The sequence below is a fragment of the Drosophila kikkawai genome, chromosome 2L (genome assembly GCF_030179895.1).
Source record: "Drosophila kikkawai strain 14028-0561.14 chromosome 2L, DkikHiC1v2, whole genome shotgun sequence".
NCBI classification, from domain to species: domain Eukaryota; kingdom Metazoa; phylum Arthropoda; class Insecta; order Diptera; family Drosophilidae; genus Drosophila; species Drosophila kikkawai.
Window position 1 is genome coordinate 4,897,744 of NC_091728.1, and position 19,454 is coordinate 4,917,197.

Genomic DNA, 19,454 nt, shown 5'->3' on the forward strand with positions numbered 1-19,454 from the left:
TGGAAGGCTTTCGAAAAAGCATCTCGGGTTCGACGGGAATTGATAAGAGCTATCACAAGCCGTGATCGTATATATATGTATATATTTATTTTCCATGATCGATAAGGCATTTGCCCCAGAAATGATTGGGGAAATTGATAGATTTAATTAATAGAATTAATACAATAAATGTAAATACATAACTATGTATGTTATTCCCCGTGAATTTTTACTAGGCTTTCCCTTGTTTCCTATATATTTATACTCCTGATACTTACACCTAGCCACCATTAATATCGCTATGAATATCGTCTGATATTCTTTAATTAACGCCTTGTGATGTTTGTGTTTGTCTTGTAGTCAAGAGCTCTGTTTGAGCAGCATGACGCAAATCCGGGGTTCAGTGTGAAGGTGAAAGTCTCTTATCAACGGTTTTCCAAAAAACACGCGATGGCTTCCTCATTCCTCAAGTTCCTGTAAATATTTTTGAAGGATCGTCTAAATATTGGTAGTTCGTAACGTCAAAGGGGATTTCATTACCAAATTGTAGAATTTAAAGATTCCTTTTAATAAATTATACGTAGGTTAAGACAATTAATGACCTAAATGGGCTTGGAGGTCGGTCGGGAAAAGAAACTCAATCCATTTTTGTAGACAGAAAAACTTGATTCATTCGATTTGTATTTAACGATGTTCTCTTTATTTTGCAAATATAAATAAATATATTGATAATTAAAACTAATAAGTTTTACAATCTGTTCTGTATTCCAATGTTCTCTTTCGTTACTTTTGTAGGGTATAACACACTCGATTAGCTTTTGAGTCCAAACACTCTTTTGTTTAAATGCCATTAAGCATAAATCCTCAAAAGAACTCGTACAACTCTCCCCAAACTTGATATTATTCCTAATTCTCTTAATCCATGATATTTTTTTTGTCACTCAAATAAAAAAAAGAAAGAAAATCTGCTTAATTCTGAGGATTCTGTCAATAAACTGCCTCTGGCTACTAAGAGAGTGTGTTTGCCAGTGTCTTGATAACATGTGCCTGCTAAGGATGTGTGTTGTCCAGTGTCAGTGCACCAATGAAATGTATGTTTTACTGGATCTGGCTGCTGTATGTTTCCCATTAATAAATCTATTAATACGCATATCTGCACACATTTTTGTTCAGTGCTCTTAAGTTGTGGAGGCTTCGAGAGTGAAGGGCGCTCTGTTTTGAAGCTAAGCTTGGTATATATTTTGCTTAGCCAAACGAGCACCGACCCAGGATAGGACTAGAAAAATAATAGTTTCTCGCTGCAGTTCGAGTTTTATGCACCTTCGTATGGCAGCAAACAAAGCACCGAGACAAGTAAGTATTACGATTTAAAGCGATAGCAATTTTTGAGTTACGTGTTTTGTGATTATATATTTTGGGTAGGGCTGGGCTGGGAGCTCATCTCCTCTCTCGTCGTGTGGAAAGCAAAAACGTAAACTACATACGTGTAAAAAAATATATATATGTACTTCTTTGCTTAACCACATTCAAGTTACAGATTTCTCTCGCTTCGTTTTTCGCATTTCCTATATACAAACTGGCGACTCTATACACAAATAGTTATCCCAAGAAAATCATAAAAATAAATGTATGTATACATGGTTTTGTCTTCGTTTAAGTGGTAATAAACACAGGAAAATAAATACAAAGTTGGCAAAGTGTTGTTTAAACTAAAAAAATAGCTGCTTTGGTACTCCGAACTGACCGTCGTTTTGCCGCCTTCAGTTGAAGCAAAAAATAATAATAGTATGCGAAGTAATCAGATTAATACCTACTAAATTTAAACATTTCTCTATATGTATTTACAAATCACAGCTACAAACACTAAAGCCTTTTCTTCCAGTGTTGCTTTAAGGTGGCGATGACAGGCGTTTTGCGGAGCTTTACGGCCGGGCGGCAAAAAGAAATAAAAAATAAAAATTAAACGTACACACGATAACATTACACTTCGTTACTTAAACTCGATTCGCGTTGTGCCTAAAAAAAATAAAACTTTTAACTTGCAAAAGGCATTCTTTTTACGTTAACAGTAAAGAATAGGGTTGTGAATGACCTCAGCTCGCATTTTTACAGCCAACCGCCCTTGCGACCGAACAGCAAGGAACTAACTGAGCCCACAAACGCCTGTGTGATGGTCTGCGGCGCCGCCTCCTCCTCCTCCGCTGCCTTCGTTCCAATTTTGGAGCCCAGCTTGGTGGTTTTGCCGCTGCTAGTGCTGTCCGATACCTTTCCCAGATCGGGGCGCACTCGTCCGCCACCTGCTCCACCGCCAGCGATTGTACCCAGGTCGGGCCTCTGGCTGGCCATGCCGTTCTTCAGCTGCCTTCGCGACTTCTGGCGCTGCATCTGCTTTAGTCGCGTCTCGGTCGCAGTGCCGCCGCCAGTGGATGTCGATGCCTTCTCCACAGGTGTTGACTGACTTTGTGCTATCGATGTTGTCGGCGTTGAACTCTTCGTTGGCTTGATTTTCATCACCAAACCTTGATCGTCGCTATCGTCACTGTTGTAAGCACTGGTGCTACTGCTGCTGATCGTCGAAATTGCTCTGCTTCCAGCCGATGTCGATGCCGCTGCTGCTGAAGATGACGGTGCTGCAGGTGTTGGTGATTTTAAGCCTCGGTGAAGGACGCCCTTAATTTGCGCCCGATCAAAGTGTATGTCGTCCACAATGCTGTTGGTGCTGGTGTGAAGACTCTGCAAGCTGCCACTGCTGAGCGGCGAGCTACTGCGGTTGGCTATTCCCGCGCCCACGCCACGCTGTGCATGGATGATGTTCTCCAGTCCGATGCTTTCCACCTTCTCGATTAGGTTCAGCGAACGCAAAGCCCGCCTCTCTAGGTGCGACAGCATGATCTTCTGCTGCTGCTGTTTGCTTAGGCTGCTCCGCTGCTTCTGCTGGTGCTGATCCCCGACAATCTTGCGGCGGATCAGATCTGCACCCGAAGAAAGCAGGCCGAAGAGAGGCTCCGGCGACTGGCACCTGGGTGGCGATCCCTCGGGGCTATTGCAGGGCGTCACTGTGGGCGAAAAGTTGGGACCGGCGGGTGTGTTGAGGGCACTGGGTGTCACAGCCTTGATTCCCCGCTCATTCAGCATTCCAGCCAATCCGAGGTTCACCGAGAATGTGGAGCAGGAGTTCTTGCGCGAGAGTCCAGCGCGAGGCGTGGCAGGACAACTGAAAGAAGCGAGCGTAATTGATATAAGAGACTGGAATGGATTCAAAACCTAGCTGTTGCCTTACCTGGGCTGTCTTGACGTTGATGTGGAGGCCATGCGCGAGGACATCTGTGACTGCGAGAGGAACGAGAGGTCATTCACAAAGCCATCGTCCGGATGCATAACCATGCTTGTGGTGTAGGTGAAGGTGCAGCCAGGTGCCTCAAACTGCTTGCCGGGCAAATCATCGCTGACATCCTCCTCGACGTCCGATAGCGTATAGACCTGCATGCCCAGGTCATCCAATCCTCGACCGCCACGGATCGTTACTCCGGGACGTTCGTCGAGCAGGCCACTGAGCGTGGGCGTGGCCAGGCGCGACCAATGGTGCAGGGTCTGCGATCCTTCCATCGGCTTGATAATCTGCAGCTTTTCGGGCAGGCGCCACTGGTGCGTCATAGAGGCGGACATGTGATTCGTTGATCCCGACATTCCCGACGAGCCCGTAGACATGATGCTGTCCGGCGTGCGAACGCCAAGTGGGAGGTTCGAGTTGCGTTCGTGACTTGTTCCGTGTGCCGCCGGCTCATCGTAGTTGTAGGTGCCAGCCGGAGCATATGAAAGCATTGCTCGACGGGCCAAGACCTCGGCCGGCGTCAGTCGCTTTAGTGCCGCTTCCAACTCTTTGGCGCCGGGCGCTCCTGGCACACCAGAGGGCTGGGCTGGATAGCCGTCATCAGACTGGGAGTTGAGACTCTCGCTGGACAGAGTTTTAACGCCCAGCGATTGACTGCTAGCGCCGCGATAGTACGAGCCCGCTGGATACGCCATAGACGCCATTCGCGGTCCCGAAGTGCTGCTCATTGACATGGCACCCAATTGGGTCATCGACACATTGCCACTGTCCATGTAGTTGCCGCTCTTACCCGCACATCGTACAGTATCAAAGACCCGCTTATATGGGGGCACATTGCCAACTCCGGCATAGATGCTGCCACCCATGGCCGAGGAGCTCATGCCGCCGGAAGGCATCTGCATCATCATGCGATTGATACGATCGGCCGATCGCTGGCTATCACCGGAGATGCCAGAATCAAGGCTGTTCTCCGAGTACAGCGATGACTCCATCAGCTCACTGTGCAGCGAATCCGGCTGGAAGAGGCCGCCACCAACGCCGGCTCCACTCGTGCCCAGGCCTCCGAGGAAGGAGCTGCGTGCTTGCGGTTGCGAACGCTTGCGTTGCTGCTTCAGCTGGTCCTGAGCAGAGTGCAGCAGGGCCAGGACTTCCTCGTACCGCTGCTTGAACTCGACCAGCTCCAGGGCCAGGGCATTCTGGTTTTCCTTGGTCACGTGCAGCAGCGAAAGATGCTCGTCGTTGTCCTGAGTGAGCTGGTGCAGCCGCATCTCCGCCTCAGCCAGGCGAGCGGTCAAGCTGACGATCTGCTCGTGCTGCAGTCGATTCTCCTCGCGCTGTCGCTCCAGCTCTAAGCTGATGCTGTCATACTGGGAATTGGCGTCATTCAGCTGGGCACCGATGTCTGCCATTAGCTGGCGCTCGTGCTCCTCCACCTCGTCTGTTTTATGGGCCAGCTGGGTAGCCTCGCTCTTCAGCGATTTGTTCTCGTCGAGCAACGTGTTGACCTTGCGCTGCAGAAGATCCAGGGTAATCGACTTGGACATTGTGGGCGTATCTGCAAAAATTGATGTTTGGATTATATACCAATTGAAATAATAAAATATGCCAATTTCTACTTTTATTAAACATTGCTCGCTTTGAAATTGCAGCCTTACTGGCTCTTTTTTGTATCACTGTACAGCTTAAATTTTTTAAAAATCCTTAAACACTCACCAGTATCCGTGCCATCGTCCGCATCATTTGTCAGCACCGAAATGAGCTCGTTCTTCTTGTGCAACTCATGGACCAGCTGGGCGCGATCGTCGTTGGACGATTTAAGATCAGCCTCCAGGTCCGTGACTCTCGCCTCGAGGGCATTGTTCTGGGTGAGCAGCTCCTTACCGATCTGGACAGTCAGCTCCAGGTCCTTCTCCTTCTCCTCCAACAGTCGCGTCACGGCCTCAATGTCATCGTATGCGCGAGTCATCTGGCTAACGCGGTTTCCGCATAGAACTACAAAAAATATATAAAATGCCAGATAGTTTTGTTATATTTTGTTGGAAATTTATCTCTTAACGTATTTTCATAATAAAAGTTAAGTTGTTGCTGCTCTCAGGTTTGATCTATGTTTGAAAGTTGGAGAAAAGGACTATGTTTTATAAATCTTTTATCTTGTTTCAAAGAAAAACAAAAGTGGAAAAAAGGGAAATTTTCTAGAAAAGTGCATAAACAATATCTAAGACTAAAACAACTATTTTATTTAGCCACATAATAACACCGCACCAATGCATTGTTTACATTCTGTGCAAAGTTAGGGTGTGCCGGCACAGAAATTTTCCAACTCGCAAGTCGCAAGGTTTATTAATAATTTTGAAATTACAGAGCCCACAATTAACTTTTAACCACCTTCCATTAGCAGTTGCTCGTTGTGCTGATCTCCCGTTAATAGAGACTCGGCTGCGGAAGCCGCTGCCTCTGCCATATTACAGCTGCCCAGGGAGAGTTCATCCTCGTACTCAAGTTCATTGTCCGTGATGCAAAAGTCTTCGTCTAATTGCGACCAATTTTGGCATGCATCAAAGGCAAAGTCTTCCAAGCAGGTTATCGTCATTGCTGCAGTTGTGGTTGTTGTGGCAACTGCAGCATCCACAGCAGCAGTATTGCCATCTCTCTCCGATGCACTTGGTAAAAATCGATGGTGAGCACTGCTGCCGGCAGCAATCTCCCTCTCTCGCCACGACTCCTTCTGCTGCTCCTCCTTCTCCATCTCCATCTCCCCTTCGGCATTGTTTACGTGCGTCATTTTCCTTGCTCTTCTATTGTAAATTCTTTTCTTAGTCACAGCACAGATTGCGGCATTCTTGTCTTGATCTGAATTAAATTTAAATCGTTTCGATTGGCGAGGCGTCGTGTGCAATTTCCTGTCAAGCTGTATTATGTAATTTTTAAGGCATTTTACAAATTCTGGCAAGGCACTTCTTTCGGTTTGTTTGCAGGCCCCGCAGGGTGGAAATGTTACTTTCCCACACTTTATACTTTACTGGCTCTGCTTTATCCGCTGCTTTCTGGGCATCACATGATTTTGTACATTTTCGCTGAATATTTACTTTCAATTGCCATGATAGTCGGTAAATGTAAACATCAAAACTAATTGTTAAATTAATGCGAATTGTCCCGAGTCACAAGAGAAAATGTGAGTAACTGTCATGTCGCGCTCTCTCTCTCTCTCTCGCTCTCTGGGTCCGTTTTTTTGCTCTCTGCCACCCACTATCCGTGGAGCATGCGCAATATCACTTTGCGCTCGTTAATTTATTTTAAAAGATTTCGCTTAGCCGAATAAAAAATTTAAAACCTCGCTCGACTGGTCAATGTTATCTTTTGTTTTTATTTTTAGCCATGAGCGCAGCTTGGAAACCACCCGCTCTCGCGCTCTGACTCTCCTGGAAGAGTGGAACTTCTTGCTAGGCCAAACGAACACACACAAATGGCAGCTGCGATGCTGGCTGCGACTGAGGAGGACCGGCAGCGAAGGAAAAACGAAACCAACAACAACAGCAACTGCAGTAGCACTCAAAGTAAAAGGCGTTTTTCCCAAACAGACATTGCGAGTGAAAGGGAAATGGCAACGGTATTTGTGAATCTATCTCTATCTCCCAGACAAAAGTCACAAGACACAGCTATGCAGCTGGAAATTCTAACAAAATGGGAAATTTACGCAAGCAAGAGAATAAACACTCACATGTTCCAAATTATTCCGCTTATTTTCTGCACGTTTCGTTTCACTTCACTTCACAATAAATAAGTGTATATAATAGCCCCAAGGCTGATCTGCTCAAGAGTCCAAAGGTGAGAGACATTAACAAACTTTAAACGCGAAAACTTCAAATCTAGGTGGCTAGAAGAAGAAACAACAACTGCGCTCCAAACTCGTGACGGAGCACTCACACACACACTTTTACTGGACAAGGGGGTTTTCTTCTTCTTATGCCTTTTGCGTGTTTCTTAATTTATTCTTTTTGCTCAGTTTGCCAAAGTTTTCTCTTGCTCACTTCATTTTCTACAGATGCACTGCACAAATTCCACTTCTATTCCCTTGACTTTGGCAATTTTGGGATATTGTTGTACGGCAGCTGCTTGAATTTTGCACAAATTGTGTAATTTACAGATTGCAGATACGAGAACCGATGCGAGGCGTGGAAGCAGCGAATGAATTTTGTTTGTTGTATTTTGTATTGGAATCCACCACCATTCACAACGGGGAGAGCGACTGAGAGAACGGAAGAGAGCAGCTCGCTCTCAGTACAGTATTGCCAGCGTCAAAAAAGGTAAAGAGAGCGACTAAGAGGTTCGACTAATTTATACCCTGCATATGTTAGTTCGTGGTAATATTTTATGGCCCTTTTTTAGAAGTTACTAGTTTTTCAACTATGCTATTACTTATATATTAAATTAAGCCTTTTTATTTTGCTGAACGAATTTTAAAATTAAAAACAATTAGCACTAAGTATTGAAAAAATCCAAAAGATATCTCTATATATAATAGATTCGCATTTCATCTTTATAAATTAATATTTCCTAACAAGATTCAATAAATTATTTAAAACTGCAAGAAAGTATTCAATAATTTATATTCCTCTTTTTATAATTTTTTGTCCTACAAAAATCCCTGTAAACTTCAAATTGTTTTTTTCTTCGTCATCCATACATATGTGGTACATATTTTACATATTTCCTATTTTGCAGGTAATTGACCGTACAAAGGAAAAGTCCAACAAAAACCGGAAACATTTTCCGCATAATCCTAATCCATTCATGAATAGGGCGCGAATATCAACGCGGCAATTTTCCGCGTACGAATCTTGGAATACATTTCCAAGAACTACAGAGCACTTAGACAGGTAGGAAGGAACGTCTTAAATATAATAAAATGGGAAGAGGATCAGTATTAGGTACTCGACTCACGATTCTTTCGGACGGCACGTATAAATAAAAGGTTCACATCAAGAACAAATCAGAGAACAAAGTACCCCAAACTAATGACCCAATTAATGATTTACAACCCGTTCCAGACCTCATTTATTGTATGTCTGTGGTTGAGACATATTTAAAACACCCCATAAAAGATTGCATAGCTCTATTTGTTTTCGAAAATATTAATGGTTTTGTAAATTTCTACCTATAACCAATGTAAGAAACTTCTAGATATTTTAAGTTTTTATAGTCTTTTAAAAATGTATTGATTATAGCTGACATTATTGTACTTTATCAAGCGTATTTATTGATATTAAAAAAAATTTTAAGTTTTATTTTCTTTTACTTTTGCTCGTAAAATTAAATTTTCCAGTTATTTAAAGGGAAGTCTTAATGCCTTAGTACAACTTTAGTTCAGTGAATCTTAATTGCAAGTCATAAAACGTTTTCTTTAATGACTTTTTACTTATTTGACGCTGCTAATAGAACTTCAGACAGACACAAAAAAGGTCATGTGGTTTTGTCTGCATTAACGGCAATTAATGACAAGAGCTTTTTTCGCTCAAATCAATTTGCAAAGATAGTGTATCTAGCGAATGAAAGATAAGCCCCATGCAAAAGTTCCTCTCCACATTTGGAAACGAAATTAATACAAGGGTTGCGTTGATAAGCAGCAGCAGCGGAGCCCTAGACATCAAGATCACAGCCGCACAAGATGAGATCATGTGCCTTTCGCAGCGAACTTAATAGTTTTTCTAATGAACTTGCTAAAAACCTAGACGATTATAGGAGAGTAAAATAACCACCATAAGTTGTGCAAATATCAACAGGGAGGGCAGTCGAGACTCTAATGACAAGCTCGCACGATCAATATATCGCAAAACAAATACAAAGTCCGAGACACACTCATGAAAGTAAATATATTTATGCAGAAGAATGAAGAACCTTTTGAATATATGCCTATATGTGCAAAAATGGCTGTCGTGTTTGTTCACACGTCGACCAGAATACAAGAAACCAAATAAACGGGAAAAGCAACCATAAAGTCCATTAATTGGAAATACATTAAATCGTTTGATAAGATATGGCTCAACAACTTGAGGCCAACACATATTGCAGGCTGCATTTTACTGATAAGTTAATAAATAATAAGTAAAAATTCAGGAGAAGTTGTCCCTGAACTACAGAAAGTGAGTCCATAAAACCAAAATACTTTAATAACAATGGTAATCTACCCGGTTTATTTCGAATGCAGATATTTTGATAAAGACACTTGGGCATTGCTTACATCTTTTTGCTTAAAATAAAGTCTTTACTAATCAAGCTTTGGTAATATTATAAATATAAGCACACTTTGAAAGCCCTGTACATGTATTGTAACTGAATCAGTTATCAAATCCAGACACTTGTAGATTACTACGATTAGGGCCCACTCAATTATCCACTATAGCTTTTACATTTATCTATTATAGAATGAATAGCTTTAATGGCTCGCTTGCCATTACCCAAACATACGGTTCCCAGAAAGAGGGAATCAATAATGAGTAACATCTGCTGGATGATCAAGCCGCGATCTTGTTCTTACCTTTATTAGTCAGCAGGCTGCGCACAACCTTCAGGCAGTTTTTGCCATCAACATTCTTGGAGGCGTAGTACATGAGCTCCCAGGAGCTGGCCGCCTGCAGCAGCTCCGCTGGCAACTCAAAGGTCGGTGCCTCCAAGGGCCCAGTAATCGGACTGGGAACCGGAGTGCATGGAGTGCTGCTGCAGCCTGTCGCCTTGCGCTCCCCCTTTGAGGCAAAGTCGTGGAGCAGGGCCAACAAAGGTGCTGAAACTCCCAGCGGTGGATCAGTCGACTTTGGCCTGGACTTCATCTGCTTGACTATGCATCGCATGCGATCCACTGCCTCCAGTTCAAGTTCCAGACGCGTGGGTGGTGGCTCGATCCCGTTGACAATCGCCGACATGGAGGAGCATGTGCTGGAGATGCTGTCGACATCGCTGCCAGATACACTTAGCTGCTGCAACTTGTCCGCCGCTCGCTGGCTATTGGTGTCCAAATGCTGGCCTAGCAGCTTGTAGGTATTCTCGAAATGCTTGCTGGCATTGGAGGGCTGGCTGGTGATCTGGGAGACGCTGCTGAGGGAATCCTCCGAGGTGGTGGACCACAGAGAGCTGCTCGACTTGCTTGTGGCGAGTGAGCTGGTGGTATCCGCGTCCAAGCAAAAGGTGCTATTCAGCTGGACGCCATTCTCGAAGCTTTCCCCATAATCGTCCGCCTCTTGCTCGGTTATTATGGGCAGAGCCTCCAGCTTCCGAGCGGGATAATGAAGCAGCTGTGGCGGCTTCGGTTCTTGCTGATTGCTTTTAACTTCCAGTACATTGTTGAGTAGTGGCATTTTGGTTTAAGTGCATCGTTTCTTTGCTATTCTTCAACGCGAACTTCTTTGTTACTTTAATGTAAACACCATATGTTTATAACTAACGAACAATTAACTTTTAATTTAAGCGCTTTAGTTTACTTTGCTTTCTGCGTGTGTGTGTGTTTTAATGCCCACAACGATTGGGTGTGGAGTGAGTGTTGTGTAGTTCGGCACTTGTCAGGCCTTTAGGGTTGCCAAACAGACGCCTAAAATACTTTTATTTAGTGCGCATTTGGATCAGTTTTTCACGAGGTTCCCACCCGATAACGGACTGTCAGATCTTTATCTTTACGACCGGAATTGCAATTATCGATGTGCTATTTTAAGCCTTCTCTTCGACTAACGGCGAACTTTTGGAGCCCCGCCGTCTCTTGATTATGAGGCAACATGACTTCCCATCTCCGGAAGATTTTTAGCTTTGTTTTCCAAAAAAATCAAAACAAAAACATAACAACAATGGCAAATTGCAAAGCCGTATAAATCTCGAAATTAACATACAATGCAAGCCAAAAAATAAATCACAAATATTTCAAAACTTCAACTTCACACCGCAACGCCCAAGAGAAGAGTGGACAGATTGTGGGTATCGTGAAAATTTAGTGGCTGCCTTTAACTAGGGGAAAGAAAAGCTGGGCGCAAACGAGTTTATATAAATTAGTGAGTCTGGCTCTGAGAGATGCGTCCGAGACGTTCTCTTACATGGCCAAGATCACGTAGGTCGATGGAAATTCAACAGGTAGCAGAAGCAACAGTAGCAACAGGCGTGGGTTGTCTCAGAACGCTGCCCAGCTTAAGTGGTAAATGGTGCACATCCCGATGCTCTGGGCGTTCCTCTGGCTGGTCCATTCACGCTCTCGATGGCCATTCGATCATAATTTATATGGCCGGCTGGCGAAGTGAAAGAAAAACAGAGCTGAAACCCAGCAGAGATAACTGCTGCGCTAGATACAAGATACTAACGGTTGTGCCAAATGAACGGTCAACATGAGATGACCAACATAAATCTGGCCAAGCAAAAAAATACGCTAGGCAGATGATTCAACTGATTTGTATTTTGCATTTTCTTTTAATTATTATTTTTTTGCTTTTTGTCCCTGCAGTCGAAAGCGGGTAATGTGCTTCGGTGAGCCCAGCTTTTGAGAGGTTCATCGACATGCACAGAGCGTAGCCCACTCACTTTATACTCATATGCATTTATGAGTCACGTTCCCCCGGCCATTCGAAGGGAGCCGACGTCTATACCGAATAAATCAAGTTATCGCCACAGATAAACAATACGCGGCATATGACAAAATGGGCTTCAAGAATAGTAAGCTTAATTGGCTGATAGATAAATATGAAAAATATAAAAAATAACAGACGATCGAGCATTCGGAAGCCCCAGGCAGGGTAATTATGTAAAGACAACTGAATAAATAACTGAGGGAAAAGCAAGCAACATCCGAAAAAGGCCAATCAATTCGTACACGCGAAAATGAAACGAAAATGGCAGCAAGCAGTAACATTAGACAAAAACTCTATTGGCATGTTTTATTTTTGTTTAGTATTTTAGTTTTTTTTTTTTATGATGTATTTGGTTCACATCAACTTTCACAAACGTTGGTTGTTGGTAATTAATTATTGACCAAAGTTTGGTGCATTTAAGCATATTTTTATGGTCAGTACAAGATGAGCAGCACCGGTCAACACCTGAATGCTTTCCAATGTCTAGGTTCGAGATTAGAAATATGTAGAAAAGATGCTGGGGATATGAGGAGATTACGTAACTTTCGAATGTAAATATATTCAAAAGGGGAAATTAAGCTTTTTTACTAATAAAATGGGTGGATACCCCAAAGTTTTCCATTTTTAAATAAATTTGTTCCATATAGAATACCGAAGTAACTAGCTAAAGGTCTACTAACCCTACCTTTTAAATTACATCTCTGATGACTTTTAAAACAAGTAAACAATAAGACACCCCGATTCAAGATCCAAAAACTACCTGAGGTAGGTTGGCAATCCATCCTAGTTAAAGCTAAAAATGTCTCTAGCATACTGAAATCGAAAATATGTTTAGCTAGTCCCAGCTTTTCCTCTTTTGCAATCGATCGTGTCAATGAACAATGGCAAAGTCAAGGAAGTTCGATGTCCGCCCGCTGTAATCAATATCCACAAGTGAGTGATCGTTGTATCATGTGGCAATTACGGTGGAAAATGCTTTGAGCCACATTTTAGTGCACTAATTATCGCCGGCCATGTGAATGTCCTACTCAATAGGCCAGTGACACAGAAGAAGCCGAGAGCAAGTCGGGGAAAATGTGCGGGACAGATTGGACGAATGCCGCCAGCAGGTGGTGACGATGTGACGCAATGAAAGTATGCCACGCCAAAGACAACACAAAATGTAAACCATCTCGGACAATAGTTTGCCGAAAAGGCGAGCAAAAAGCGGGCATTATCCGCTTTCCCGGTCGGTCATAGTCACGACGTCGTACATGACACCAATTGGGTGTTGTGCCATTTAGTTTGGCGGAGCTTAGCACCAATAAAAGCACCATTGTCGGTCGGGGCGATTATGACTGGCCATTCGGCGTGCCTCATAGCTTACACGCAGGCCAGGGCCCCGCCGTACGGTTAATATTCTGCGAAACCGCATTGAAGCACTTGATGATGGTGCTATTAGCAACGGAACGCGCTCTCCCAGCTTGGCAGATAAACCGTTGATTGATGCGGAAGAGCCACTGGATGATAATGGTGATCGATCAAGAAGCCAAGTTAAAAGCGTACAGTGGTAGCTGGCACTGCAAGAGCCGTTCATTTATACGGTCATGTCTTGAGCTTTAATTGTGTTTTTTGCGGCGAATATCATTTTTGTCATGACTCATAATTAGTAATCATTTGCGGTAAAGATCGCAAAATTTATTAAAGAGTATGACTTGGCAGACAGTTTGGAAATTTACCTTAATTTGTTTTATTATTTTGTTTATAAAAAGATACGTGTAATCCCTTTAATAACAACTTATTACTCTGAATACTTTATTTCATCAAAAACTAAATACTACTTTTCGCTATCTGAAACGAGACACTACAACAAGCCTTCTTACAATCAGGAGATTCTTATTATGCGGTGGTCACTGTAACCGGCTGCACTCAACAAACTGGACGAATGGCATTCGTGTAACGGTAAATGGTAAAATTACCCAACACTCGCGCACTCACACTAATAGACATGGCAAACAAACATCGGCAAACAGCTGCTTCGAGACAGCGAGTGCGAGTGGAAGAGTGATGGGGAGAGTGGGGAAACGAGACCGAATGCCGATCCAGAGACAGAGATATACTGGAAATTCCGATAGAGGGCCTATTATAGAACGCTCCTCTTATCAGCGAAAGCGACAGACGAAACGGAATAAAGGAATAGCGGCGCATGGAAAACCGATTATGTAAAGACCCAAGCAACAACAAGTAAAGAAATGCCTCAGAGACAGCAAAGAACAAATTAATCTGACAGAAACAAGCCCTGCCCATGGCCTTACACACACTAGTGCCCCAAATCCACCCACAGCCGTTCATAGAGGGCGCGCTCCCTTTAAATGTTTACAAGAACAACAAATTTCCTCTTCATAATTCATGAACAAAAAAAAAAAATAAAGTTTAGCACACACACAACTTAACTCACTCACTCAAACACACTCACAACCGCTGTAGTTGTCCTAAAAATAAATTCAATTCGTATGACGGCACACGGAGCGCCAACACTTGGAGAAATTCCAAGTGTTTCGCTTTGTTTTGGCACACAAACACGGCGTATGAGCAATGCATTAATATTTCTGCGTTGCGTTAATGATTTTTCGCCGCTCTTATTCGGCGGCACACATATTTGCCCCGTGTATTTTTGGCAATTATGCCAGCCGCAGCACACGCACAATTTCACTGCCAACACACATTTTCTCGCCGCCGTCTTGGGGTTATTTCTGCAATTATTAAACGGGGCGAACCGCTTACATTTTCGAATGGTGTTTTTGGCACTGGGTTTCGTATTTATTTATCACGGGACGGACGACGGACGACGACGCGGCGCTATTTCAAATTTTAAATACAAGCAGAGGCAGAAGCACGCGACGAAGTAGTGCTGGCCAGTCAATTCAGCTGTTTTCCCCACTATATCTGGCGTGTCGATATTTTTGCCCAAATATCGAAATCGCGATATTTTTGTTTGATATTTTTTGATATTTTCTCCTTGGTCACTCTGAATTTCAAAGCAAAGCAACAGCTGTCTGCGGTTGTTTTCCAATACTGGCCACAGCAACAAGTGTTGGTTTGGGCGGAAGAGAAATTAAGGAGAACTTTTGAGCGGCAATTTCAAAAGTTATGTGATCTTTATGAAAACGTTGGGTTACAGTAATAAGTATAATGTTTCTAGTTATACGATTTCTTGTGTGATGCTTGCAACTTGCCCAGTTGCAATAAATGAAATTTAAAAAAATATCGGATTCTCAATCAAAGATTCATGAGCCAAAGTTGTTTTTTAATAAACGAAAAGGTCAATAACCCTATAAAATAAATTACAAATGTGCTAAATATTTTTGTTTGTTGATATTTGTGCACTAATACAAGAAAACAAGACACACAATCAAATCTAGGATATTCAAAATAGAAAGCGTAAACGTATTTATAGAAATTTCTTCGTAAACTTGTTCCAGAAGTCTTGATAATTTTCATAAAATACAAATACAAATTTGTTAAAAAAAAAAGTTTTCTTGAATTTAAATTTAAAACCACTTTTAAGTGTATAAACCAATCAAAATCTGAGGGCATTTCTAAAAGAGCTCATGAAATATTGACAGAAATATTCAAACAAATGTCAGCGACGAAAAATACGGCAGAAGAAATTTGCATGTGATACAAAAAGAATTTGTAGTGAATATAGTATATTTGGCAATTTATTTTTAATCTGCTTTCTTGCGAAGATAAAAGAAAATTGCGTTTCGCGTCAAAGTGAAAGTAGATAAACACTCAGAAATATTTAAAAACGCATAAAAAACACAAAAACCAGATGACAAGTTTAAGCAAACTTTTTGTGTTTTTCTGACAATGGAAATATATACACACTTATTTATATAGAATTTAGTATACAACGATTGTATAACACACACAGAATATGATTCAAAGGCTGGGGCCCCGCACAAGTTTCCGCTGATAAATTCATATTAATTGAGCAATTTCATAGCGACGCGGCAATGACATACAAGAGCCATATAAACAAATATATTAGAATATTAAAATTTTTGGTTTTCATTCCATAAAAGGCTATGTTAGTAGACCTAGCTTTGGTCCTGAATAAATAAGTAATTAAGTATTTAAGGCACAAAAAATTCCGTTCATAACCCTTTTCTCAAGAAAATAATCAACATAAAGTCACACAAATGATTGAGTCACTTTCTAGTCAGCAAACAATAAGGCTTTTATCACAAAAGCAAGGTTTTGCCTTGTTCAGATCAAACTTATATAGCTTAAGTTTTGGTTTCCCTGGTTTTATGAAAAATTTCGTAATATAAACATTGCAAACTCACGGAAATAATTGAGGCACTCTCGGGTCTGCTCCTTGGTCAAGCCCAGACCCTCTGATGGAATGGGCAGCGCTGGGGCCGGAACAAACCAGTCCTCATTCGCATAGCCGGAGAAGTTTGTGAGGAAGTCGTTGCGCACCTTGTACTTGGGTATTTGCTCCTCTAGCAGCGAAAAGATCTCCACTTCGGGCAGGTTCTCGCTGCTGCACAGCTCTGCAATAAATAAACAAACAAATTAGCATGACTGTGTTTATTAGCTTAAAATGCAGTTACAGTCAAACCTCCTTAACTCGGCTTTACTTAGGTTTTAAATTTTAGATTAATTTATTTTGTAATGTAGTGGCATACCTTGGGGCACCATATCCCCCCAGCGATTGCAATTGTATTACAACTGACTAAAAATTAAATATAAAATGCAACACACTTAGGTATCCACTTTTTTTAAGTTCAAAACTATTCTTAGTAATGTCCGTGTTAGAAAAGCTTGACTGGGTTCGCACTTACCTGTTAGGCAACTGGCATCACAGGTCTGGGGTCTCGGGGAAGCCGTCGACTGCGTCTGCTGGAGGAGACGCTTCGATTGGAGGCGCGGCAGGTGCTTGCTGAGCGTCGCCTGGGCGGAGGGACTGAGCGGCTGAGGGCCGCCATTGGCCCCCAGTGTTGCAGATAGCATTAAATGGTGATCGCTCCTGGATTCCAGTATTGTCGTGGATTGTTACTCTTCGGTTTAGGGTTGGGGATTAAATCTCTTATGGGTTTCCTGGGGACTCCTCTGCTTCGCGTCTGGTTAGTTGCTCAACTAAAAAAGCAGAGAGAGAGAAAGAGGCGCGGACTTGTGTTAATTGTCTGGCAATCACATGAAACTAATAAGCCAGCTGCCAAGCGACTTTTCCACTCTATTTTCGCTGTTTGCCTTTCATGAGTATGGGAATGAGTATGAGTTCACTGCTAACAAACGATCGGGGGAACGAACGTACGCGGCTGTCGCTTATCTGACTGCTGATAAGGGCGGCGGGGAAGAAAAAGTGAATGATTATTAATACTATAAATATTGGCGAAACGTCAAAGGATTTTCGTTTAATATTTATCAACTACTAAATTGGCAGTGGCAAAGTTTCACACTCAGTGGCACAAATGTGTGTAATGCAAACAGTTTTACATGAAATAATGTCGAATGCTACTGGTAAGCCATTATTGGGGTTTTAAATTATGAAAGGATTAAATTATGGATATTCTGAGTAAATAATAATAATAAAATTTAAAACTCGATTTTAGAAAGACAAAAGACTCGAGAAAAACAAAGGTAAATGGTCTTTTTACAGCAATGCAATTTATTTTGATTTTAAATCCTTGACCATTTCCAATATTCCTTCTGATTTGATGCTTAACGTAATCACTTTTACAACTTAAAAACGATTACCTTAAATTTATTTTATATCATTTTATGAGGTAAGCTTCAAAACTAACAATTACTAAGGAGTATGTTAAGCGTCGCGCAGGCGTCTACTGATCTCGACCCCAATATTGATTGATGGAGCGGAGGCTGGTTTGCCGAGTCACGACGCTGTGCTTCGAGGTCGGAAACGGTGAGTACTTCTCTCAAAAGCAGAACCAAGAGCCAAAGAGCTGGAGAGATGGCCAAAATCAAGTGGAACAGATAGACTACGTGCCCAGAGGCGCGTTGCCTGCAATGGAAACCGCAGTGATAATGACGCGAAGCGAACAAGCGCCGAATGAAGTGTAATTAGGCAATAAACACAGCGAAGCGAGTATCGTTAAAACGGAGAAGGAGCGGGTGCGACGGTGGAGTGTGAATTGGAGTCTGCAATTTGCAACTCGGTGACGCACAAAGACCAACGGACTCCGGGCAGCATGTGACGACGCTTTGGACTCAAAAAAGGCTTGGTTCGCGGGGTGTCCCAGCGCAAAGAAATCGCGATAATGCCGCCCAATGATAACACTGTTCAAATCAATGGCGTTTTTTTGCGCTCATTTGCTATTTGCTGCATTGTGCATTGCATAACACACATGGCAAATCGAAGAGCTCTGAGAGGAATTTACATACATATATAGACTAGGGCCAGAAATAACAAAACAGAAGAAAATCGTGAATGGAAACCGGCGACGTCGGACGTAACGGTAATAGTCGGGCTGCTCTGTCGCCGCGCTGCTGCTGCGCTGTCATGACGCTGCCAACTCGCACTTTCACACTCACACAGGAAGACGTTTTTCATTCCTTTTTCAAGCGTAAGGCGCGCAATTGTCAGGCAGAACGGGGAAACAACAACACTAGCGTGGATGGCATAATGCTCTAAAATTAATTTCGAAGCAAACGACAACCCTCAGACGCTTGCCAAAATCCGAGCATTTGTTTAAGTTGCTGCTGCTGCCGCCGTTGTTTTGGCGTTGCTTTTGTTGTTCTTTTTGGTCTATTTTCACGCCGCACAAACACACACGCACCAGCGCTTGGACACTTCGTGCTCCCTTATATAAGTTGCCAGTGGGGCAGGGTCATTAAACGGCAGCGACACCGTTGCAATGTTGTGCTTTTTAGGGCTCACACCGATTGATTTATCACGGGCAGCATGAATCAGCTGGGCGACGGGTGGGGGGCTGGGAATGAAGGATGGAGATGCTGGTGCGTGGGGGAGGTCAAAAATGAGCACACACACAATCTTGCGTGGGCGCAGCTGTGCGCCTGTGTGTGTGCGGGAATTATAAAACACTGTTCGCGCACACTTCTCACATTTCATAATAGTTTTCCCCTTCTCGGAAAAACTAACCTTAGCGCCAAGGCGTCCAATTATTGAATTTTCATTTCGGCCCTACTCTTTGCTTTGCTTGGCCGTTGCTTTTGTTGCTTCAGTTGCCTGTGGTACCTACATTTGTTGTAGTTGTGCGCTTGTGTTTGCCATTTTTTCCATCGCTGTGCTGCTTTCACAAACACACACAAACACACGGACGGGGGAGCTCGGGGGTCACATGGAATTTTCTTCTACTCCGCACTGCACATCGCGCTCGCTAATGGTTGGTAAACGTTGGCAAATGTTTGGTTCAACTGGTAAAATACACGGCGTGCCCCGAGTGCGTGTCCGATGTTGTGAATTAAAATTTTATTTAACTAGATTTCGATTTGCAGCTGCCGAAATTCGTGCACGAACAGGGCTGCTCGGTCAAGTATCGGAATGTATCGATAATACCAAATTTCACGAGGCGGCA

The 19,454-nt window shown here is 42.9% G+C and overlaps 1 protein-coding gene across 4 annotated transcripts; it reads right to left on the bottom strand.

Moving 5' to 3' along the window:
- Positions 1-651: 651 nt before the first annotated feature.
- On the bottom strand, positions 652-19,381 carry milt (trafficking kinesin-binding protein milt). 4 transcript variants are annotated; one of them, XM_017168406.3, is made up of 6 exons: positions 19,119-19,381; positions 16,740-17,034; positions 16,239-16,448; positions 5,024-5,302; positions 3,260-4,865; positions 652-3,193 (listed from the first exon to the last, which is right to left on the bottom strand). In XM_017168406.3, exons 2-6 carry the CDS (start codon positions 16,906-16,908, stop codon positions 2,086-2,088), a joined length of 3,372 nt encoding a protein of 1,123 aa, XP_017023895.1. In that variant the 5' UTR covers positions 16,909-17,034; positions 19,119-19,381; the 3' UTR covers positions 652-2,085. The 4 variants fall into 4 exon arrangements, with proteins under 4 accessions (XP_017023895.1, XP_017023897.1, XP_017023893.1 ...); XM_017168408.3 differs by having other exon boundaries at positions 19,019-19,381; XM_017168404.3 differs by lacking the exons at positions 16,239-16,448; positions 16,740-17,034; positions 19,119-19,381 and adding an exon at positions 9,846-10,806.
- Between the last annotated feature and the right edge of the window lie 73 nt (positions 19,382-19,454).